Source organism: Nycticebus coucang, chromosome 5 (genome assembly GCF_027406575.1).
Source record: "Nycticebus coucang isolate mNycCou1 chromosome 5, mNycCou1.pri, whole genome shotgun sequence".
Taxonomy (NCBI): domain Eukaryota; kingdom Metazoa; phylum Chordata; class Mammalia; order Primates; family Lorisidae; genus Nycticebus; species Nycticebus coucang.
The window spans coordinates 57,988,107-58,012,911 of NC_069784.1; the positions used below are offsets into that span (position 1 = coordinate 57,988,107).

Here is a 24,805-nt window from a genome sequence, read left to right on the forward strand (position 1 = left end):
GTTTTCTTTATATCACCTTGTTCCCAAATCATCTGTTTAGGAAGTAGTAGTAAAATCACTAGCTATAGCATCATGGACTTTTTAGAATCCTTAAGGTCTAGAACCAATGACTCAGGACTGTAAAGCTGAAAGAGACAGTCTGGGGAGAGTGGAGCCCACACCAAGGGTGAAGAAGGGAAGGCTTATGAGAGGTGCGGGTGGGGACACTGGAGGTTTCATTTCTTCTTTCTGGTTTTTTGACCCTCCCTTCTCCCCCAGGAACCGAATCCCACAAGAGAAAGGCAAGAGCCCAAGAGAGACCTGAGGTATCAGTCACTTTATTATTCTGCAGACACACGTCCCAGGCCCAGCCCGGCCCGCCTGCTCTGCTACTCTTTGTGGCTGTCTTCATGGGCTGCCACGCCCACCTTTACCATCAGGACCAGGAATTCCTGGAAGTTGATTGCACCATCGCTGTTGATATCCAACTCTTTGAACAAGGTATTTGCATCCTTTTTCTGTCAAGGTTGAGGAGAAAGAAGCCAGAGGGTAAAGATCTCAGACAGAGCCAAAGCAGGGCCACCTGCAGTGGGCAGCTTGGAGGGCCCTTGATGACAAGAATATGACCACACCCAGCACCCCTCACCTTCATGTACTGAGGACACTCAGTTTCCAGCAAACTCTTCAGGTCTTCCCCGTAGATGGCATGATAATTCCCCCTCCGCAGGGAGTATGTGTGGTATACATCAATGATTGAGTTTAAGGCACACTCCAGATCGGTCGGCATGATGCCCAAGGTATTGCCCCACCTGAAAGAAGGAAGCACATGGGAATCCTGTGACAGGGCTGCCACATCTGCCCAGGGCAGAGTAAGGTCCAAGGGGAGTCTCAGAGGGCTACTGTCCCAGTAATGGCTTTGTCCTGGCCTGTGCCATCCAAACAGCCCAACCCAGCAGACAGTTATGGCTTTGATGGGAAGGGTGGGAGGATGATAGGGAAACGGGTGAGAACAGTGGAATACACACACACACACACACACACACACAGTGCCTGCCAACTCTTCCGCACCCTCAGTCTCTCCCTGAGAAAGGCCCAGCTTAGGAAACAAATGTGCTCTCACTCCCTAGGAAATGCTAGAGAAACCCTCTCCTCTCTTATTCCTGTCTCCCACGTTCCCCAGGAGCTGGGAGTTTTGCTCTGCACCTCCCTGAGCTATCTCTCTCCTCTCCAGAGAAGGCTGCTTCCCTTCCTCATGCTCCCCAAAGGAAGCCCAAAAGTATAGGGCAGACCTGGCCAGTCCCACTTACCAGGTCTTCTGAAAGACAGTTGACAAAAGATATGCAGGGTGGAGTGTCAGCTCCCTTTTATAGCGGGTAGGCTTGGCCAGCTGCCCACAGCCTTGGGCCATTCAGAGATGGCTACTCCTCCCTTCCAGAGTTGCTACCGCCTCTGGTTTCTCAACCAGGTAAATGTGGCAATCACAGCCTGGCACGGAGTGAAAATTTCTGATATATGGGGAGGTTGGTTAACAGTGGAAAGAGGAAGACATTTGCTGGATAGCAGTGCCCAGCAGGAGAGATAGGAGGAACACTCCCGTGGGGTCTATACACAACAATGGAATATTATTCAGCCTTGAAAAGGCAAAGAAATTCTGGGAGATGCTACAACATGGATGAACATTTGGGACACTATCCTGTTAAATTAGCCAATCACAAAAAGACAAATACTGTGTGATTCCACTTACATGAGGTTTTCGAGTAAGAACTTCATAGAAACAGAAAGTAGAGTGGTGGCTGCCAGGGGTGGGGGGACAGTGGGGCATGGCTGTTCATGCCGGTAGAGTTTCAGTGTTGGAAGGTAAAGGGAGCTCCGGAGGCAGGTCGCACAACAACAGGAGTGTACTTAACACCACGAAGCTGGGTTTATGCATGTTTTACTGCAATTTTAAAATACTCTTAGATGTTTTCACATTCAAAGAACCTACTTCATAATGTTGTTATGAGGGTTAATAAGAGAAGCAAAATGTCAAGACTTTGGATGTAGTTTTCCAATATGTATTATATTTTAATTAAAGGTTTACACAAAAATACGTATGCTGTGCTGGCAGTGGTGCCCAGGCAAGACAGCAAGGTGCAGAATGTGAGCCATGGCCCTGCTGGCCTGTGCCCTGCAGTCAAGACCATGGGCCTGCCTGGAGCCAGCACAGTGCCCAGCACATACACGACAAGAAGTCATCAGAACAAATGAGGGCAAAGTGACAGTTAGTGTTCGTGGCACACTTACTACATGCCAGGAACTGTGCTGAGTGCTTGACTTTTATCAGGTCACTGAGTTCTCACAGAGACCCCAGGAGGTTTGCATGCTGATAATTCTCATCTTACTCTGGAGGGAACTGAGGCCACAGTACTCAGTGCATCATATGACTGAGGTGACTTGTGAAGTGGTGTGACAGCATACACTTCTTGTCTCTGCCTGAAATGCCTCCCGGCCCCATAATGCCCTCTTTGTTCTCCCTGGTCCAGCTCAGGCACCACCTGAGCCAAGTCCATCCCTGACCCCCTGCCCCACCCAGCAGCAACACCCACCTCTCCTCGGCCACCCAGATCAGTGTCCACCTCTGTATCTGCCCTGCCATTTTAACATTTATTGTTTACCACCTGTCTTTTATTTAGGAAGTGGAGCCCCTTTAGAAAAGAAATCACGTGGGGTGGCACCTGTGGCTCAGTCAGTAAGGTGCTGGCCCCATATACTGAGGGTGGTGGGTTCAAACCCCCCCAGCCAAACTGCAACCAAAAAAATAGCTGGGCGTTGTGGCGGGCACCTGTAGTCCCAGCTACTTGGGAGGCTGAGGCAAGAGAATCGCTTAAGCCCAAGAGTTGGAGGTTGCTGTGAGCTGTGTGAAGCCACGGCACTCTACCAAGGGCCATAAAGTGAGACTCTGTTCTACAAAAAAAAAAAAGAAAGAAAGAAAAGAAATCACGTGGACTTTCACACCCCTAGGACCAGAAACTTACCAAGTGGCAAACTGATACTTACTTATTGAGGGGATAAAGGAATACAAAATGGAACTTGGGGCCTTCCCCTAATCTGACACAGAAATTCTTTTTATCACACTCAGCCACCTTAAATCCTTTTTAGAAGAAGGCAGAGTAATCAAATTAACCAAATGCAGTCTCACTTCCTTGATATGAGGTGAATCAACCTCTAACAGGAAATAGGGATGCTTCTGACATACAAGCACAATGCGACAAGCTTTCAACCAGTCAGCTCACACCTCCTATACCCCAGGCACTGTCCTGTGTGATCTGGCAGGGCAGCGCCTTCCCCCACAGCAGCATCAGACTTAGTGTGTTTATACCCACAGATCCCATTGATATGCCCAGCAACCTTGCGAACTGGGCATTACAGTTACCTCGATTTGACAGATAGGGAAACTGAGGTGTGGGATGTTGCTTAAGGTCCTGCCCAGGCCATGGAAAGAGACTAAAGGCAGCAGTGAGCAACGACTTCACCCTGCATGGTGTCAGGCTGACCAGTGAGGGTGAGAAGCACTCCTCCTGGCCAGGAAGTCTGGGGACCCCTCGGGAGAACAAGAGCCAGCTGAGCTGGCCTCCAGAGGATGAGTGTCAGGAATTGGGGAAGTGTGATGAGGGAACAGCAGAGTCTGTCCTCAGCTTGAGGGATGTGGGGCAACCTACAGGGAGCGGAACCAGGTCATGTTTACAGGAAAGGGCTCAGTCCCCAGGTATGTGTCCCAACAGCCCTGTGGCTGAGGAAATGAGGGCAGAGCAGTACGAGCTGGTGGAGAAACACCCAGAAAGGGACAGGCAGGAGGTCAGGAAAGCCCAGGTGGGGACCCTTTCTTAGTTTTCAAAGCCTGGGCAACCTGACACTCAGTGAGATAGGTGGGGAGGTTTCTCCCTCAGCCTCTAGGAAGGGAGGTCAAGTAACCCAGGTGACTTGTCTCCGAGCCTCTAGATACTTGGGGACCCGGCAGGCTGGAGCACAGATCTAGATGGTCCCCGACCCTCCATTTCTTCCTCAATACTTTCCGAGTGTTTCCCCCGTGCTGACAGGTGCAGGGACGCTGAGATCCTGCCGTGGCAGAGGCTGCACAGCAAACCTGGCCTGCAGTATGGCAGAATGTGCCCATCTGCAGAGGAGGGTCAGAGGGAAACAGGGACAGAAGTCTCCCGGGGGAGGGGAGGGCCCAGCTGACTCCACAAAGCTAGTGTGGGGACTAGTGGGTATGGCAGGGCCAGCACAGAGCAGCAGAGACTGACCCCTAGGGTAGAGCTGCGTGTCCCATACACAGACCCCGGCAGGGAGGAAACCAGACTAGGTTCCTAAATGGCCCTCCAGTCACACACAGCACAGGTGTGCAACATGACAATCTCCCATCATCAGTTTAAATGTGCCAATAAGCTGAGGACACAGGTCCCAGACCGATCCTCAGAAAAGTCTGCCCAGCAAGGTGGGTTCTGGCAGTGCCTGCAGGCAGAGGAGCCCCTTCCAAGGGATGTTCATCAGCTACCTGGGCTCCCAGGGGGAGGGAGAGGGGCTAGAGGGCAGGGACCAGAGGATCCCTGGGTCACAGACAACCCTGTGCAACTCCCATGCGCATCACCACCATGTGTGAGGTAACACCAGACAAAACTCCTCTCCCAAGGAAGTCATCCTTCCTGGGTCACCTGTCACCCAGGCTCCTCATTGCTCTTCCCATGACCAGTGTCTGCAGCTCTGCCAAGCTGGAGTGCCGGCTTTGCCCTGTCTCGGTCTCTGACTCAGCTGGCACAAAGCCAGTGCACACCCTCCCTGGCAGACCCCCACCTGCCTGGCTCCACCATCCTCATACCAGGCACAGGTGTCATGTTCCCCCAGTCACCACCCCCAAAACCCCAACACCATTTTGGACTGCCCCTTCACTCAGCCTGCCACCTCTCTGTGCTGCCTGTCCTCCCTCCTGTCCCTGTGTGAGCCACTCCCTGTCCTCACAGCTCTTGCCCTGTTATGCAGGAGCCTCCTGGTGGCTCTGGCATGTCCTCTGTGGCCCACCTAGTCTCTGAAAGCCCAGCGCTGACCCCATGGCACAATGTGTTTGGCACAAAGTGTCTGTGACAGTACCCAGTCTGGTCCTGACCTGCCCATTCAAACTGACTTCCTACTATTCTTCCCAGGACCACTAATTTCCAAGAAAAGTTTCTGTTGCTCCTGGATGGACCGCATACATTCACTGTTGTTCCTTCTGCTTACGATGAGCCTCTTCCCAGGCCCAGGCCCAGGCCCACTTCTGTCCTTGGGGCTCACACCCACCAGGTATGTAGAATAAGGAGTGACCAGTGGCCTGGCTTCCTATCTCCCCAGGAGAAACTCTTCCCTCTCAGGCTGAAAGCTGAGGGCAGGGCCTATCTCTTCTCCCCAGGCAGGGGCTCCCTGGAAGCAGGGGCTGTGTCTCCCCCATCAGACAGAGTGGCCCCTGGAGGCAGGGAACAGAGATGTTCCCCAGGCTAGAGACCAAGCCTCCTATTTCTGAACCTGTAGGGTATGCCCACACCCATGCCCAAAAATATTTATGAAATTGCTTTATTCTCTCCAACATAGCTGTTCTTTCTTTCTTTCTTTTCTTTTTTTTTTGAGACAGACTCTCACTTTGTCATCCTTGGTAGAGTGCCATGGCATCATAGCTAATAGCAACCTCCAACTCTTCTTTTTTCTTTTTGTTGTTTTTTGTTTTGTTTTGTTTTTTTGCAGTTTTTGGCCTGGGCTGGGTTTGAACCCACCACCTCCGGCATATGGGGCCAGTGCCCTACTCCTTTGAGCCACAACTCTTGGTCTTAAGCCATTCTCTTGCCTCAGCCTCCCAAGTAGCTGAGAGTACAGGCACCCTCCACAACACCCGGCTATTTTTTAGAGATGGGGGTCTCTCGCTGTGACTCAGGCTGGTCTCAAACCTGGGAGCTCGGGCAATCCACCAGCCTTGGCCTCCCAGAGTGCTAGGAATACAGGCATGAGCCACTGCGCCCGACCCCTGTAGGAAGTATTTCATAGGCTTGTTTTAGCATTATTAAAGATTTATTTATTTATTTATTTATCACCCTCAGTAGAGTGCTATAGTGTCACAGCTCACAGCAACCTCAAATTCTTGGGCTCAAGCGATTCTCTTGCCTCAGCCTGTCAAGTAGCTGGGACTACAGGCGCCCGCCACAATGCCCGGCTAATTTTAGAGACGGGTTCTCACTCTCGGCTGAAGCTGGTCTCAAACCGGTGAGCTCAGGCAATCCACCTGCCTCAGCCTCTCAGAGTTCTGGGAATACAGGCATGAGCCACTGCACCCAGCCCCACATAGCTATTCTTTCCCCAGACACGCACACACGTGCACACCCAAGAAGGACACACACACAGCAGGTCACGCCCCCTCCTGGGTCAGGCTCCTGTAGGCAGGAGGCTGCCTTCCCTCTAGTAGAGGCTGTGCCGGGCACAGTGGTGGGCGCACAGCTGCCGGCGGTACTGCAGGTGGTAGTCCTGGACCAGCTTGCCCAGGATGTAGAGGAACTCATCAAAGCAGATCTGATTGTCCTTGTTCCTGTCTGCTGCCTGGAACAACTCCGTGATGTAGTGTGGCTTCTTCCGGCCCTGGGGAGTGAGCAGAGATCACCCACCTGCCAGGCACACAGCCCACCTGCCGGGCCTCCTGCTCCAATCTGCTGGCCCTGCCCGCCAAGGCCCGCAGGAAGTGCCTCACTCCACCAATCAGTGCCTGGAACACAGCACACCGCCCAGTCTCAGGAGGCAGAGGGGTGGCAGGTGCCTCAGGGCACTAAAGCTGAAACAGCGTGGGTGCGGACAAAGGCAGCCCGGGCGCTATTTCCTGCCCAACCCTTGAGGTAGCACCTACCAGCCCTGCATCCCAGACATGCCTCACACCTGTCAGTGGCTGTTCCCTCCTGTCTTCCCAACCAAGCAGAGCTCCCAAGAACAGCCCAGCAGGGGCTGAAGGCAGGGCTGGAGCTGCCCAGGGCAGAGTCTACCTGCCCTCAGCCTCTGCAGGGCCAGCACGATGCTGAACGGGGCGGGTGTCTGTAGCACTTTGCCTGTCACCCACACAGAGTGCAAAGTGAGGGAAGGGAAAAGACCAAGGCCCCAGGGCTATTCCCAATGTCGCTGCATGGCCCTGGCATTGGTGGAGGATTAGCATGGTGGAGAGAAGTGTGGGAGGGGAGACACAGGTGGGCAAACAGGTGGGTACTGGGTGTGGGGCAGCCAGTGTGGAGGCCCAGCGGGGGTCTGGGGAAAGCAGCTGTGCAGCTGAGAGCAGATGCAGGTGGCCCTCATCCCTGTGGGAAGATTTACAGCCTCTCTCCCTGGCCCACAGCCATCACCATCCCCGGGACTTCCTCTCCTCCACAAAGCTGCTGCCCCAGAGACAAGCTGGAGGCTGGCTGCCTGGGCAGACTGCCCCGTTTCCCCTTTCCCAGCCCACCCTCCCCAGGCCCTCTATCCAGACCTAGGTGTCTGTCCCCAGGATCCTGAACACAGTTTGCCCTGAAAGGACAAGGCTTCCTGGAAACAGAACTACTTTAGTCACCACTGCCACGCTCCCTCCTTGCCTAGAGCCCTCCCTCCAGTAAGCAAAGGCAAGACTATCTCCTTTGAGCTTCCCACAGTTAGGAGAAGGGTGGGGAGTGGCCAAAGGAGAGCCTTTCCCTGGATGGATTGGCCTTGAGTCAGGGGTGGGCCCAAACACCTCTGGAGTGACAGTCCAGAAACCTCATGGCATGGGCCACAGGGCAAGGGGCAGAGGGCAGGTGGCAGGAGGCAGGGGGCACATGGAATCCAGCCCAGGTCTGCCAAACAACAATGACAACTACAACAAAAACATTCACAGCTGAACGTAGGGCTGAAGCTACATTTCCTTCTCCTCCCAAGGCAGGGAGGCCACTGCAGCATGAGGGCCAGCCCTGTGCTAATCAGGAGAAGGAGCCAAGCTCAAAAGGCTGACTGTTGGCACAGGGGTTAGGCCGAGGCAACCAGAGTGGCCTGTGGGCAGAGAGAGGTTTAGGGTCTATACTCAGGAGGCAAGACAGGCAGAGGAAGAAGCAAATCTGGGGTTAGAACCAAGTTCCAAGGATTAGCTGTGTTTGGCGGGGAGAAGCTCCTGGGGAGCCCTCCTCTGGCCACAAATCCTGCCCTTGAGCACTTCATCACCCCTCCTATGCCCTCAATGGAAGACCCTCAGGACACAGCTCCCTCGGCCTAGCACCCTCCTCACCCACTTCCAAGCACAGACCCACACATACCAGGCTCCCCATGAAGCGGGGCACATTGTCCACGAGCAGAGCCTTCAGCTTCTCCAGGGACAGGGTCTCCACGTCCCCTTCCCGGGCTGCATACTGGTGGTAGCAGTGGATGATTTGGAAGAGGGATTCCTCCACCTTTGTGTCTGTCATGACGGCTGGACCCCAGCCCAGGGCTGCAGGAGTGAAGTAGCTGGGGACTGTGGAGAATCTGGAAGGAGAGAGCAGCACCTCATCTGGACCAGCCCACAGTAGACAGGCGCTTCCGCCAAGAAACTTCTGCCCTCATGCTCCAGCCCACACTCCTGCACCTTGTCTCAGGCCCCTCTCTGCACTCCATCTCACCCCTCAAAACTTGGCTCAGAGTCTCTACTCTGCCAGAAGCTTTCCTGCAAAATCTCAAGGCAGAGTTCTGTCCCTTTGGATCCTCCTCCCCTCCAACCTCTCTCAGCTTAGGAGTCACCAAAGGCCAGGAACGAGGAGCAACTTAAGACTTTTTGAAGCAAGACAGTGCTTATGTTGTTTCCAACTGAAAAAAAAAATTTTTTGAAACAGTCTCAAGCTTGTACTGTAGAGTGTTGTGTTGTGGCGTCACCACTCACAGCAACCTCAAACTCTTGGGCTTAAGCGATTCTCTTGCCTCATCCTCCCAAGTAGCTGGGACTACAGGCACCCGCTACAATGCTCAGCTATTTTTTTTGTTGTTGTTGTAGTTGTCATTGTTGTTTGGCAGACCCAGACTGGATTCGAACCTTCCAGCTCCGGTGTACATGGCTGATGCCCTAGCCGCTGAGCTACGGGTGTTGTGTCCAGATCTTGAAATCCCCCACAAAGACCACCAGGGAGCCGAGTCCGATGCAAAAGCAAAAAAGCCGTTTTATTGCAAGTTCAAACTTGGGCTCCCGAGGTCTCCGCTAGAACGGATCCGAGCCAGGAGCCCTGAGCTTTGGAGCAGGGGGGTTTTATGGTCCCACACAGCGGGTGGGCGTGCACAGCTTGAAACAAAGGGGGCGTTTCTGGATTGGTCAGGTTGGGGGGGTCCCTGATTGGTGGGCAGTTGTCTCATGATTTTGGGGAATTGCCTGGGCTTGCCTGGAAAGTTAAACTTACTGAATGAAATGGTGGGGGGGAGCGAAACTTAACTCCTAAGATGGCGCTGGTCTGGTTCTTTCACAGGCACCGAGCCAACTGAAATATTTTTAAACACCTTGAAAAGGCAAAAACCCCATGGTTGTAAGCTTTTTTGTGCTGCCAACAGAACATTAAAATAATTATGCCACCCAGAACACCCAGCCCTGCTTTTGTTGGTGTCGTTTTATTTCCCAGCTGAATGTACGGACAACGCCAGCTGCCACCTGCTCACTGTGTGGCCTCTTCTAGGAGGAGACACACCATGAGCTCCATTCCTCCAGATCTAAGACCCTGAGGCCTCCCAGAGCCCCTGTTGGCCCTATCTGGTACTCCAATGCCTGTGACCCCAACTCCCCACTTCCTATGGAGACCAGAGCCCTATTTTCGTGAGTCAGGTCAGCCGTTCTCCCTGGATTCTGTGCAGGAAGGAACCACAACATCCAGCTGGACACTGGTGCAGCCCTGGTACCTGGTTTTCCCGTTTCCTCCTCATCATGGCTTTAGGAGCAAAGCATCATTGACCAATTTTTGAGGGGGGAATAAAACTCAGAGAGGCTAAGTAATTTCCCAAGATCACACAAATGATCTGCCTGGAGCCGAGTCAAACCTATGTCTTTGGGAATAGGCCTAAAGACATGTTTTTAGCTCAGGGTCTCAAACTCCTCTGGGACCACAAGTGTGCCTTTGGGACACCATCTCACTGTACACATACTCCAAAACAGGTAAACTGTCCCTCTCTGCCTTCTAGAACCTTTGTAGCCCACCCCACCCCTACAATTCCCTTGGAAGAAGCACTGACCTGCCAGAGCGGGACACTGTCTATCTGCAGATCCTGCTTGTGGTTGATCTCAGAGACTCCCCAAGACCGAGCAGGGGGCATCCATGTAAGCCAGGAACTCACCACCGAGCCTCAATCCCAGCAGCCTCAGTGCCTCTGATTATGGCACTGGGTTGTGACTGTCACAAGTTCTCCAGCAGCAAGACTGAGCCTTAACTGCATTCCTGAGATGATATCACAACACTCAGCTGAGATTAACTCAACCAGTTTTGACCCACCTCTCCAAGAAGGATCTGAAGCATCTAAGAATCACAAAAGGTGACATTATTCATCTCCCAGCCTCAGAGCTCATCCTCCAGCTCCAGGGCTTGGGTGGGGCCAGGCATCCACTTAAATACATCTTCCTGGGTGTCTCCCCCAGTAGTGAACCCTCTAACTCCACAGTCAGGAAGCATATTCACTCACTCACTCAGCAAACATCCCTGAGTGCCTGACACAGGCCAGCTCACAGTGTGGGGGCAAGTGAGAGGACAACTACACATTGTCACACTGCACTGTGGACACTAACCAAGCGGCACCCAGCAGCATGCTCCAGAGATGCAGGAAGGAGCTTCTCTTGCCTAGAATGTTGAGGTAGACCTCCTTAGGGACGTGATATGTGGGTTGTGACTTGAAGAGTTTCGAGTTGCAAGGAGGAACAGAAGAGCAGGCACCTGGCTCAGGCAAAGGCTGAGGTGTGAATGGAATGAGCGCCCAGAGGACAGAGCCCACAGGTGAATTGTGAGCAGTTAGAAGGAGCAAGGCTGGAGGAGCAGGATGAGACAGTAAGAAATGCTATGTGACAAATACAGTTGTAACGCGGTCCTGTGTATGGAAGGGAGGCGGTGTTTTAATCAGTTAGGTGATGGGTGAGAGGTGAAAGAGCAAGGGTAGGACCAGCTTTGTTCACAACAACCAGCTGCAAGATGGACGTGACCCCCTGCAGATGCCAGCTGGGCCCATTAAGTACCACCTCAGCAGAGCCTGCTCTCATCGGCCCTCTCCGCCTGCCTGCTGTGTGAGTGTCCAGCAGGTGGCGCCACAGGACAGGTCATTGAACCAGAAATCACCACAGGCTTCCCGAAAGGTTCGCAAGAAAACAAGTAGCCAGCACCTTTTCCACTTTGCTGGGTAAGCCTTCATCCACTTAACATGATTTCCTCAGCAAGCAAGTGGTTCACCAATAACTTTCACGTTTATAAACCAAAAACATGGCTTGAATTTCTAAAAAGTTAAACCATTTAGCATTGCCCAGGTAAAGCTACTGAGAATTTCACTGATTATCTTTGATCCAGCCATCATTCCCCTAGCAATTTATCCCCCAAATTTTAATTAGGCAGATGTTCAAAGTAATAATCAAGAAAATGCTCACCAATGTAATATCTGTAACCAAGAAGCAAGAGTAAAACCAAAACCTTGAAAACATCTAGTTAACAAATGTAGTACACCAGTATGATTCAGCCTTGGGCTGGATGATAACTTTTCACTCAAAGAAACCTTTTCTGACCAGTGGCTGGTGGGTGAGAGGGTCAGATGGCTCTCCTCTTCCCCCTACCTCTGTCCACTCTGGGGCAAAACAGCCCCCACACCACGCCAGCACAAGGACAGCAGCTTCCACACCTGCTCCTTCTAATTACCATCTCACTATGGACATCTCACATGCTGAGTCAGTGCGAGCCTTACCTTTAATGAGTGTGTGGCGATCACCTGCGTGTACCAGCATTCGTCTTGTCCATCCATCGCTGATTGACATTTAAATTACCTTTAGTTTACACATCTTAATGTCAGCTCTTCCTTAAGGTTGGATGTCTTCAGAATTTTGCCATGTGTTAGGTGCACCTGTGCTGGGTGCTGGGGACAAAGGATACAGAAATGAACTAAATAACATTCTTCTAGCCTGAGCAAGAACAAGACCCTGTCCCTACTTAAAAAACAGAAAAACGGGGTGGCGCCTGCGGCTCAAGGAGTAGGGCGCCGGTCCCATATGCCGAGGTGGTGGGTTCAAAACTAGCCCCGGCCAAAAACAAAACAAACAAAAAAAATGTTACACTTTTGGGCGGCGCCTGTGGCTCGAGGAGTAGGGTTGCCGGTCCCATATGCTGGAGGTGGCGGGTTCAAACCTAGCCCCGACCAAAAACCACAAAAAAAAATAGAAAAACTATTTTTTAGTTAGGCCTTATGGTGGGTGCCTAAAGTCCTAGCTATTCAGGAGGCTGAGCAAAAGCATTACTTGAACCCAGGAGTTTGAGATTGCTGTGAGCAATTGCTGTGGTCTCCAGAAGCCCAGGGTCTGGAAATAGAAAAAGACATCTAGACAAAACTTCAAGATCATGTACTTAGGAAAGAATCACAAATGTGCTAAACATGCATCCCTCACCTCATTCCCCTACCCCCAACTCACACCCCACAAACATTCCGGTCTCTGTGTCTTTCTAGTTGGGAAGAGCAGTCACCAAAAGCAAAGCCTTGTGATATCCAGAAGCCACTGCACCAAGGAGTAGATTTTCTGGTTACATGAGAGGAAAGGTTCACCCCCATTGGCCCTGAAGCCCCCTGGGGCTTTAAACAATTCAAGGATAGGAAGAGACCTCAAAAAGATAATAATCTATTTCTGGCTAAGACCGCGGTGGAGTGGGAATGAAGAGAATCAAATACTTCAAAAATTAAAGAAATGCAGCCACATTGGTATCTGAGATGATGAATCAGGTTATATTGGCTAAATGTATCAACTCAGTTGGGGGATTTATGCCAGTTCTCTATAGTGTATATCTACTTTCTACTTTACAGACCTATTTTGTCTTTAATTTTATTTTTTTTATTTTTTCTAGAAGATTTTGTTTATTTTTTAATTTGCATCACTTTTTCCTTATTCATTTTATTTCACTAATCAGCTCTAAAGGCCACTTTTAATTCTCTCTTCTATGAGGTCCTAAATGAAATTTTCTTGTTGATTTTTCTTTTTTTTTAATTAAATCATAGCTGTGTACATTGATATGATCATGGGGCATCATTCACTAGCTTCACAGATCGTTTGACACACTTTCATCACACTGGTTAACATAGCCTTCCTGGCATTCTCTCAGTTACTGTGCCAAAACACTTACATTCCACATTTACCAAGTTTCACATATACCCTTGTAAGATGCACCGCTGGTGTAATCCCACCAATCCCCTTCTCTCTACCCACCCCCCCTTCCCTCGCTTTCCCCCTTTCCCCTATTCTAGGTTGTAACTGGATTATAGCTTTCATGTGAAAACCCTAAATTGGTTTCATAGTAGGGCTGAGTACATTGGGTACTTTTTCTTCCATTCTTGAGATACTTTACTAAGAATATTTTCCAGCTCCATCCATGTAAACATGAAAGAGGTAAAGTCTCCATCTTTCTTTAAGGCTGCATAATATTCCATGGTGTACATATACCACAATTTATTAATCCATTTGTGGATCGATGGGCATTTGGGTTTTTTCCATGACTTAACAATTATGAATTGGTCTGCAATAAACATTCTGGTACAAATATCTTTGTTATGATGTGATTTTTGATCTTCTGGGTATATGCCCAGTAGAGGGATTACAGTATTGAATGGCAGATCTATTTTTAGATCTCTAAGTGTTCTCCATATCTCTTTCCAAAAGGAATGTATTAATTTTCATTCCCGCCAGCAGTGCAAAAGTGTTCCCTTTTCTCCACATCCACGCCAACATCTCTGGTCTTGGGATTTTGTGATATAGGCTAGTCTCACTGGAGTTAGATGATATCTCAAAGTAGTTTTGATTTGCATTTCTCTGATGATTAAAGATGATGAGCATTTTTTCATATGTCTGAAGGCCGCACACCTGTCTTCTTCAGAGAAGTTTCTCTTTAAATCCCTTGCCCAGCCTGCGATGGCATCCCTTGTTCTATTCTTGCTAATGCGTTTGAGTTCTCTGTGGATTCTGGTTATTAAACCTTTGTCGGAGACATAACCTGCAAATATCTTCTCCCATTCTGAGGGCTGTTTGCTTGCTTTACTTACTGTGTTCTTGGTTGTGCAGAAGCTTTTTAGTTTGATCAAGTCCCAATAGTGTATTTTTGAAGCTGCTTCAATTGCCCGGGGGGGTCCTCCTCATAAAATACTCGCCCAGTATTTTATTTCACTAATCAGCTCTAAAGGCCACTTCTACACCAATTTTCTTAAGTGTTCTGATCATGAAGGGATGCTGGATATTATCAAAAGCTTTTTCTGCATCGATTAAGAGAATCATATGGTCTTTGTTTTTTAATTTGTTTATGTGCTGGATTACATTTATAGAATGAATGCCCTTCTTCAAGGGTTTTCCCTGCACTCTCCTCTAGTATTTTTATAGTTTCATGTCTTAAGTTTAAATCTTTAATCCAGTGAGAATCTATCTTGGTTAATGGTGAAAGGTGTGGGTCCAGTTTCAGTCTTCTGCTGGTTGCCAGCCAGTTCACCCAGCACCATTTGTTAAATAGGAAATCTTTTCCCCACTGAATGTTTTTAATTGGCATGTCAAAGATTAAATAAGGGTAAGTAGCTGGATTCATCTCTTGGTTCTCTATTCTGTTCCAGACATCTACTTCTCTGTTTTTGTGCCAATACCATGCTGTTTTGACCACTATCGATATGTAGTATAGTCTGAGGTCTGGGAGCGTAATTCCTCCTGCTTTGTTTTTATTTCTGAGTAATGTCTTGGCTATTCGAGGTTTTTTCTGATTCCATATAAAACAAAGTATTGTTTTTTCAAGATCTTTAAAGCATTACAGTGGAGCTTTAATAGGGATTGCATTGAAATTCTATATTGCTTTGGGTAGTATGGACATTTTAACAATGTTGATTCTTCCCAGCCATGAGCATGGTATGTTTTTCCATTTGTTAATATTTTCAGCTATTTCTTTTCTTAGAATTTCATAGCTCTCTTTATAGAGATCTTTCATGTCCTTTGTTAGATAAATTCCCAAATATTTCATCTTCTTTGGCACTACTGTGAATGGGATAGAGTCCTTAACTGTTTTTTCAACTTGACTATTGTTGGTATAAATAAAGGCTACCAATTTATGAATGTTGATTTTGTAACCTGAGACACTGCTGTATTCCTTGATCACTTCTAAGAGTTTTGTAGTAGAGTCCCTAGTGTTTTCCAGATATACTATCATATCATCTGTGAAGAGCGAAAGTTTGATCTCTTCTGACCCTATATGGATACCCTTGATCACCTTTTCTTCCCTAATTGCAGTGGCTAAAACTTCCATTACAATGTTAAAAAGCAATGGAGACAATGGGCTGGTTCCTGATCTGAGTGGAAATGCTTCCAATTTAACTCCATTCAATATGATATTGGCTGTAGGTTTGCTGTAGATGGTCTCTATCAGTTTAAGAAATGTCCCTTCTATACTGATTCTCTCAAGTGTTCTGATCATGAAGGGATGCTGGATATTAGCAAAAGCTTTTTCTGCATTGATTGAGAGAATCATATGGTCTTTGTTTTTTAATTTGTTTATGTGCTGGATTACATTTATAGATTTACGTATATTGAACCAGCCTTGAGACCCTGGGATAAAACCGACTTGGTCCTGGTGTATAATTTGTTTGATGTATTGCTGGATTCTGTTTGTTAGGATCTTGTTGAATATTTTTGCATCTATATTCATTAGTGATATCGGCCTATAATTTTCTTTTCTTGATGGGTCTTTTCCCAGTTTGGGGATCAGGGTGATGTTTGCTTCATAGAATGTGTTGGGTAGTCTTCCTTCTTTTTCTACCTTTTGGAACAGGTTGAGTAATATAGGTACTAATTCCACTTTAAAGGTTTGGTAGAATTCTGACGTGAAACCATCTGGTCCTGGGCTTTTCTTTTTAGGGAGGTTTTGTATGGTTGATGCTATTTCCAAACTTGATATGGGCCTATTAAACATTTCCTCTTGATTCTGGCTAAGTCTTGGAAAGTGACGTGCTTCCAAGTATTGGTCAATTTCCTTCAGATTTTCATATTTCTGAGAATAAAGTTTCAACTAATATTCATTAAGGATGTTTTGAGGAGTCTGTTGTTATTTCGTCTTTGTTGTTTCTGATTGATGAGATTAGAGATTTTAGTCTTTTTTTCCTGATTAGGTTGGCCAAAGGTTTATCTATTTTACTGACCTTTTAAAAAAACCAGCTTTTTGATTTATTGATCTGTTGTATTATTCTTTTGTTTTCAATTTCATTTAATTCTGCTCTAATTTTGGTTCTTTCTTTTCTTCTACTGGGTTTGGGGTTGGAATGTTCTTCCTTTTCCAGTTGCTTGAGTTTCCCATTAAGTTGTTAACTTCCTCTCTTTCTGTTCTCTTTAGAAGGCTTGCAGTGCTATAAATTTCCCTCTCAGAACTACCTTTGCGGTGTCCCAGAGGCTCTGATAGTTTGTGTCTTCATGTGTCATTTTGTTGCAAAAATTTGGCTATTTTTCCTTAATCTCATCTCTGACCCAGCTATCATTCAGCATAAGGTTGTTTAACTTCCATGTTTATGTATGAGTATGCAGATCCTTGTTGTTACTGAGCTTAAATTTTATTCCATGGTGGTAAGAGAAGATGCAAGAAATAATTTCTATTTCTTTAGATTTACTGAAGTTAGACTTGTGATCTAAGATGTGATCGATTTTGGAGTATGTTCCGTGAGCTGATGAGAAGTGTGTGTATTCAGTTTTGTTGGGATGAAATGTTCTGTAGATTTCTGCTAAATCCAAATCTTAGATGGTTAGGTTTAAATCTAAAATTTCTTTGCTCAGCTTCTCATTGGAGGATTGATCCAACACTGGCAAAGGAGTGTTGAAATCTCCGACTATTATGGAGCTGGAGGAAATCAAGTTGCTCATGTCTGTTAGAGTTTCTCTTATAAATTGAGGTGCATTCTGGTTGAGTGCATAGATATTAATAATTGAAATCTCATCATATTGAGTATTACCCTTAACAAATATGAAGTGACCATTCTTATCCTTCCTTACTTTTGTTGGTTTAAAACCTATTGTATCTGCAAATAAAATTGCAACAACACCTGCTTTTTTCTGATTACCATTTGCCTGAAATATGAATGACCATCCTTTCACCCTGAGCCTGTATTTGTCTTTTAAGTTAAGATGTGACTCTTGTATGCAACAAATATCTGGCCTGAGTTTTTGTATCCATTCAGCTAACCTATGCCTCATTAGAGAACAGTTTAAGCCATTCACATTAATGGAGAATATTGATAAATCTGGTAAAATTTTGGGTATCAAGTTCTTCAAAAGTCCAGTAGACATTTTTAATCCTTTCACCAGTGTGGAAGTTGGAGTTTGATCAAAAGTTTCTGAGTGAGTTTACTTTTGTGTGGTAGAGGATTGGGCTGGTCGTTATGGAAGATAAGTCTGAGAATATTCTGAAGACCCGGTTTGGCTATGGCAAATTTCTTCAACATATGAATGTCATTAAAGTATTTAATTTATCCATCATAAATGAAACTTAATTTAGCTGGATATAGGATCCAGGGTTGAAAGTTATTTTGCTTTAGGAGATTAAAAGTCAATGACCACCCTCTTGTGGCTTGAAAAGTTTCAGCAGAGAGATCTGCAGTCATTCTAATATTCTTCCCTTTGTAGGTAATGGCTTTCTTGCATCTGGCTGCTTTCAGAATTTTCTCCTTCATATTAACTTTAGTGAAGTTAATTATGATATGCCTGGGGGATGTTTTATTGGGATTGAGTCATGCTAGGGTTCTGAAACTGTCTGCTTTCTGAATTTCAGAATCTCTAGGCATGTCTGGAAAATCCTCTTTCATAATTTCATGGAGAAGGGCCTCCATGCCTAGTGAGGCCACTTCATCAGATTCAGGGATTCCAATGGGGCGGATATTAGCCTTCTTCGAATTATCCCAGAGTTCTCTGGGAGAATGATACGTTTTTGCTCTCCATTTCTCTTCCTCTTTGAGAGTTTGGGAGTGTTCAAAGGCTTTGTCTTCAATGTCAGAAATCCTTTCTTCTGCTTGCTCCACTCAGTTACTGAGAGATTCTACTGTATTTTTCAGATCTTTGAGGGCTGCAAATTCTTGCTTCAGTGTGTCTAAGTCTTTGGTGGTTTTGTCTTTAAATTCGTTAAATTCTTGAGACAACTTTTGAATTTCTCCTCAAATTCCTAATTCCAACTTTTGAATTGCTGCTCGAATTTCTAATTCCAAATTTTCCTCCACTTTATTAATATTGTTTGCCCTCCAAATTATGAATTCGATTTCTGACATCTTGGCCAGTTGTTTATGAATGGGATCTTCAGTTACATCTGCCATATCTTTCCTTGGGGGGGGGGGGAGGTTGCTCTATTCTGGTTATTCATGTTACCAGAGTTTTTCCACTGATTCTGCCCCATGATTGTAAAACATGGGTTTTACACCCTTTGATTTTTCTCCTGGAGCTTTGTCAAGGACCCATACAGTGCTATGGCCTGACAAACTGGGGACCTGTTTGGTGTGGTGGGACTAAGTGGTTCTGTCTTGTTTTTAGCTGGTTTCTGTTCCACCCTAGTGAAACAGTTACTCTAGATTGAAGTCTCAGCTGTGGAGAAATACCAGCAATTAAGTCACCCCACCCACCACAGGCAACAATTGGAAAAGGAAAATCAAACCTTCCTGCAACCACACACCCATGGCACCACCTGAATAGTCCTCAGGCGATTGGCTTAGTTCAAAATGTCCAAATTAATTGTCTCAGTCAGCACATGTCTCAGGTGGGAGAGTTTAAGAGGTCTCTGGGAACTGGATCACAGGGGCCTGGTGACTACTCTGATATGGCTTGCTCCAGTGATGCGTGGAGTCAGGAGGAGCCACCCAGCAAATAGATCAGTCTGGGAAGGTTGATGCCTCCTTCCCTACCTTGCACCTCTGTCACACCCAGTCACTGATAGCCCTGCATTTGGCTCACCCAGTTGCCTGTAGTGAACAGACACTCCAGGGGGTTGCACCTGCCTGAATCACAAGGAAATCTATCTCTGTTCAGCCAGGCCACTGCGCTCTGCCTCTACCTAGCAGGAGGAAGTGAGGCCTGATGACCTCGGGTGCTTGATGAAGGCTGGGGGGTGTTCAGTCAGTTCCAGCCCCGCCCCTGATTGATGTTACTGACAGAACAGAACAGAACAACTTTGCGGGATTTTGTTTCTGTTCCTGCTAAATTCCCCTGTCAGTTCTATCCTGCTGCCTTCCTTTGTCTATAGGCTGATGATCCCCTGAAGGCCAGGTGAGTCTTAGGCTCAGTAAAGCAGTCCTCTGGGTCAGCCTTGCCCTGGGAACTTCTGGGGTCTGCGACTGCGTTTTTAGTCCCTGTGCTCCACCCAGGTCGGTACCACAGGCAAATCCTTTACTCACAGGGCCTGCGTTTCTGTCCCAGATGTGTTCGTGGTGGTTGCCGGCCTCCTCTGGTTGCCCAGGGAGACAGGGGGTGTGGCTTCAGAACATCTGGGAGTGAGCCGTATTGTTACCAAAAGACGGCTGCTGCTCTGTGCCTCAGGGAACCGGGGCTCCGGTGTGGTTCAGTCTCGGCTGACCATCCTCTTCTCACTCCCGTGCTCCAGAGTCAGCACTGACCAGCCACCGCTCAGGCACTGTCCACACCCCTTGAGAAATCACCCAAGAGTCCAGACTCCTGGGGGACAGGCCTCCAGACCTCAGAGTGAGAGTGGAGTGGAGCACTGGGAGCCCAGAGCTGCAGGCAGAGAATACACACAATTTTACACAGTTTTATGCCTGGCCATATTGTTGCCAAAAGATGGCTGCTGCTCTGTACCTCAGGGAACTGCTGCTCTTGTGTTGTTCCCTCCCAGCCTACCATCCTCTCCTCACTCCTGTGCCCCATTGTCAGCACTGACCATCTGCAGTTTAGGCACCATCCACACCCCTCAAGAAATCACCAAGAATATGGACTCCTGGGGGACAGGCATCCAGACCTCACAGTGCGAGTGGAGGGGAGTGCTGGGAGCTCTGAGTTGCAGGTAGGGAACATATACAGTTCTACACAGTTTTATCCCTGGCCGTATTGCCGCTAAAAGATGGCTGCTGCTCTGTGCCTCAGGGAACTGCTGCTCTGGTGTGGTTCCCTCTCAGCCGACCATCCTCTCCTCGCTACCATGCCCCAGAGTCAACACCGACCGGCTGTAGTTCAGGCACTGTCCACACCCCTCGAGAAATCACCCAAGAATCTGGACTCCTGGGGGACAGGCCTCCAGACCTCAGAGTGAGAGTGAGAGTGGAGGGGAGTGCTGGGAGCTCAGAGCTGCAGGTAGAGAATATATACAGTTTTATACAGTTTTATGCCTGGCAGAAGAACACTGTGGCACCCTAATAGGGGAGGTAGGCCCAGTTTTTAGAGGGTCTCTCCCATGGAGTGTAGTGGGAGGACCTTTGAGCTCTGCCCATTTGTTCATGGGGCACTCCGAGCTGTTCTCATTTGGGAGGGGACTCCCGTCCACTTGGTGATGGATTTTTTACCTTTTGTTTGTATCCTTGTGGTCGCAGCTCACCTCAGCGGGGTTGATGTGCATTCTTCAACCTTCTCTCTTGGTGCAGCTCAAATCCACCAGGTTACTTGCTAAATTTCTGTCCTTTAACTCTCCTTCTGGATGGGAGCCTCTGTGGAAAGCTGGCTTCAGTCAGCCATCTTGTCTCCACCCTCCTCTCATAGACTTTTTAACAGGCCTGTGGGTGATCTAACACCCCTGGGGGTTGATTGGACCCCTGCTTCCACCCAAATGGTGTTTCTGGCAGTGGGCATTGACACAGGTTTCTGGGAGTAGCTGACAGGCTGATAGGGCGGAGGCTCCCCACTGTTTCTTTGTGTGTGTGTGTGTGTGTGTGTGTGTGTGTGTGCTTCTAGCGGTGGGTTGCTCTACTGACACATGCCTCTGAGAGCCTCTGACAGGCCGATAGCCTGGCAACCCGGGGTCCCCAAAGTTCTGTGCCTTTGGCCTTACCTCAGAGGTCCCTAAGGGCTCTACACAAATCATAACAAATGAATTCAACAAATAGTTATATTTCCATAATAATCCACAACAAATAAATACAACAAAAATACCATCAATAGTTACAAAAATAGATGTTAAAATGGCTTACCTCCAGAGGTGGACTCACAGGTGAATTAGGGGTGATCATCAGCCAGTCTCCTGAGGGCTCTAGGTCCTCCAGGGGCCCTGGAATGTTTCCTGGTGGTGTATCCCCTCTGAGGGACCTCAGCCTGTCCCTCTCCTGGAGACTGCCTGAGGTCTGCAGAATCAGGCCAAACTTAAGAAGCAGTGGAGTAGAGGTGGGGAAAGAGTGACAGACAAAAAGGGAAAGCCTGGGAAGGGCTCAGTCAGATGCCTGCCTGGCCATGTCCCTGATGGGATAAGAACTCTATCTTAGCATACGCAGGATATATAAACCCTGTACCAGGTCACCCTGAAGTGTGATTTGCCACTAAGCTGTATGATGGAGTTGTGGAACCTCGGGTGAAGGCCCACTTGGATTCCGTATCCTCAGGGGCCATGGAATCACACGTAAAACTCAATCACTCACACATTTATTTATATGTTTATGTCAAATTGGAAAGGGAGGACAGTTTAGAGATCCACTCTATAATACCAAAGGAAAAATGAAACTAGAAGATCTGGTCGGACACCCCAACATGAGATCTGAAATCAGAAGATCTGGTTGGCACCCCAAAATAAGATCTGTTGCTGGCCTTATGGCTGTGTCCAGGCCCTGGGTGACCCAGACAGACAGACACATTTCTGGTAAGGGACAGAACCAGAACCAGATGACTCTGTTAAAGTGCCCAAATTTCAGTCAATTAATTTAGCTGATTGACGTGGTGAATGGGGTGGTCTCCCATCTGGAGCTGGGGAACATCACTCAGTGGCCATCCCCTAGATAGAGATCAGCCTGTGTACCCAGCTGCAACTGGTGGTCCCAACCTAGACCAATACCTAGGCATCTTGCTGGGGCCTCTAAATGTTATGGGCAAGAAAGGACCACACAGCTAATTTTAAAAGTGTCTGAATAGAGTCTTTATTAGCCAGCCGGCAGCTGTTTCTATAGTCTCAGAAAAACTGAGAGAGCAGCCCAGACTGGCTTGGAATCAGGGTTTTTATAGGGCTGGCTAGTGCAAGCAAGCAAGCAGTTGGTTATCATAACTGACCTTCACAGAAGCAGACTTTGTATTTGTGGTTAGCAGATAAACAAATTTTCACAATACAAGCTCAGTAAGTTCTTATCTCGTCTCCCCATTCTTCCCTCTGTCTCCCACCCCTGGTCTAAGGGAGTGGTGCAGGGCCGTGGTGGCCATCTCGAGGTCACAAATGCAGACTGTATTGGGAAGTGACCCATGAATACCTGGAGAAAAGTTTTCTTCCAGGAAGTACAATATTTATAGTTTCTGTAAACGGAATGAATCACCACAAGTAAACACGGTTTTGATTTTTATCTAAGTGATCAATTCATACACATCTACATAAGGAAATACCATACAGCCATTTTAAAAACAGGCAAGCCTACATGTGCTGACATCCAACAATCTTTAAGATAACACATGTGGTGTGCTGCCATGCAGCTACTCAATGGTTTAACAATCACTAAGATGAGTTGCCACACAGGGACTCGATGGTTTAACAATCATTAAGATAATACACATGGTGTGCCGCCATGCAGCCTCTGGACAGTTTAACAATTGCTAAGAGGACACACGTGGTGTACCACTATGCAGCCACATGATTGTTTGTGGAAAGACACCCAAGCAACTGGTAACCAGCTAACTTTGGAGAAGGGGACTGGGAGTTTGGAATGGTATGGGGGTTCATTTTCACTATAAACTTTAGACTTTTTTCTAACACCAAGGACATGTATTCTTGAATGATTGCTTTCTTTTTTAAAGAACCATAAACAAAACACAGATTTCAGACCAGGATGTAAATGTTTCCAGTCTGCACTGGACAGAGGTAGGAGGTCACAGGAGGAAGCAGAGAGAAGTGCTAATAAGCTCGCAGTTTTTATACAGGGAAACAGCCCCTTCCAGCTCCACCGAGCCAGAGCTGCTTTCAACACAGGACACTCCAAAACCAGAATCCACATGCTGTTTCGTTTTATCCAGACCCATCATGATTTTCCTTATGTCACTGCTTTTGCTGAAGAGTTTGTAGATGTGTTCTCAGTGGGTAAAAAGGCCTCTGGAGCTCAGTAGGTAGGGCGCCACCACATATAACCGAGGCTGGTGGGTTTGAACCCAGCCCAGGCCAGCTAAAGCAACAAAGACAACTGCAACAACAAAAAGAGAAGCCTTCCAACACACACCTCACAGCTTCCTTGTGGCTTTTCTTCAGCGATGTTTTTCCCTCTTCATTGTCACTGCAAATGCTAGTCCAGTGCAATCCGGGCTCCAGGTGGGGTGGCCTCCCCCTCAGAGGTCACTGGCACAGTGCAGGGTGGAGGGGACAGTGAGGTGGCAGAAGCGGATGAGAACCCTGGAAATGAATCTGTTTGGTGACATTTGGCGTTAGTTGTGGAGGGTCCATCTAGTTTGGGAACAATCATTTCCCACTGCACCCAATGTGAGGAGGTTGGGCCACCGAGGTTGATACTGGCAAGTGGGGGAAAGCAGTGGCCGCTCCAGGATTCTGACTGATGATCAGGCTGCTGTGGTCCCACCAATGGGGTCAGCGCCCCCAGGGAGCAGGCTGGGCTGCGGTTGGGGGTGTCTTCAAGTCCCCATGGTGGCACAGGGCTTCTCTGCCAGGCTGCCCTGCTGTCCTACCAGCCACGGTCTTATACCTGGAGCATGTGTTGCTGGTCTTCACTGAAAGCTTCTGAAGGGCAAGAGGAGTTTTCTCATTTGTTCATATTCTGCTCTCTCCCAAATGCCCACCATGGAGCTTTGCACAAAATCATGTCTTGGGGAAGTAGTCGTTAATCAAGAGTTGGCAGAAACTTAAAAAAGTTAAAATAATTAAGTTTTAACAATAGTGTATTAGTTAAGTAGATTTTTGCTACATATATGCATAAAATCCCTGTGATAACACAAAATATGTATTTGGTCTTGGTTCCTGACACAAATCTGCTAAAACCCATTGAGTTTCCTGGAACCTGAGGCTGATAGGATCATCTTTGCCACTCATAACAAGCCCTGGGTGTGGTGGCTCATGCCTGTAATCCCAGCAGTCTGGAAGGCTGAGGTGGGCGGATTGTCTGAGCTTGAGGGTTTGAGACCAGTCTGAGTTAGAGCAAGACCCCATCTCTAAAAATAGTCTGGCTTTGTGGTGGGTGCCTGTAGTCTCAGCTACCTGGGAGGCTGAGGCAAGAGAATCGCATGAGCCCAAGAGTTTGAGGTTGCTTTGAGCTTTGATGCCACAGCACTCTACCAAGAGTGACAAAGTAGGGCTCTGTCAAAAAAAAAAAAATGCAGAATACAAATGCCTGCATACAGTAACTAAGAAAATGCCATGAAGGCCACATTGAACAGTTGGATGAGAATATTTCAGATTGTATATGAAAACAGCACATTGTACCCCTTGATTGCACTAATGTACACAACTATGATCTAACAATAAAAATAAATAAATTTTAA

The 24,805-nt window shown here is 47.7% G+C and overlaps 2 protein-coding genes across 2 annotated transcripts; both read right to left on the reverse strand.

Moving 5' to 3' along the window:
- Positions 1 to 301: 301 nt before the first annotated feature.
- On the reverse strand, positions 302 to 788 carry S100A8 (S100 calcium binding protein A8). Its single transcript, XM_053591800.1, has 2 exons — positions 626 to 788; positions 302 to 497 (listed from the first exon to the last, which is right to left on the reverse strand). The coding sequence occupies exons 1-2, from the start codon at positions 764 to 766 to the stop codon at positions 369 to 371; spliced, it is 270 nt and encodes an 89-aa protein (XP_053447775.1). The 5' UTR covers positions 767 to 788; the 3' UTR covers positions 302 to 368.
- Positions 789 to 5,583: 4,795 nt separating this feature from the next.
- LOC128586244 (protein S100-A15A) lies at positions 5,584 to 10,489 on the reverse strand. The gene is made up of 3 exons (XM_053591904.1): positions 10,204 to 10,489; positions 8,277 to 8,484; positions 5,584 to 6,612 (listed from the first exon to the last, which is right to left on the reverse strand). Exons 2-3 carry the CDS (start codon positions 8,424 to 8,426, stop codon positions 6,436 to 6,438), a joined length of 327 nt encoding a protein of 108 aa, XP_053447879.1. The 5' UTR covers positions 8,427 to 8,484; positions 10,204 to 10,489; the 3' UTR covers positions 5,584 to 6,435.
- Positions 10,490 to 24,805: the final 14,316 nt, after the last annotated feature.

Coding starts and splice junctions, on each gene's coding strand:
- S100A8 (XM_053591800.1), bottom strand. CDS start 766: ATGCCGACCGATCTGGAGTGTGCCTTAAACTCAATCATTGATGTATAC. Junction 498..625: donor AGTGTCCTCAGTACATGAAG/GTGAGGGGTGCT, acceptor CAACCTTGACAG/AAAAAGGATGCAAATACCTT.
- LOC128586244 (XM_053591904.1), bottom strand. CDS start 8,426: ATGACAGACACAAAGGTGGAGGAATCCCTCTTCCAAATCATCCACTGC. Junction 6,613..8,276: donor CCCGCTTCATGGGGAGCCTG/GTATGTGTGGGT, acceptor CTCACTCCCCAG/GGCCGGAAGAAGCCACACTA.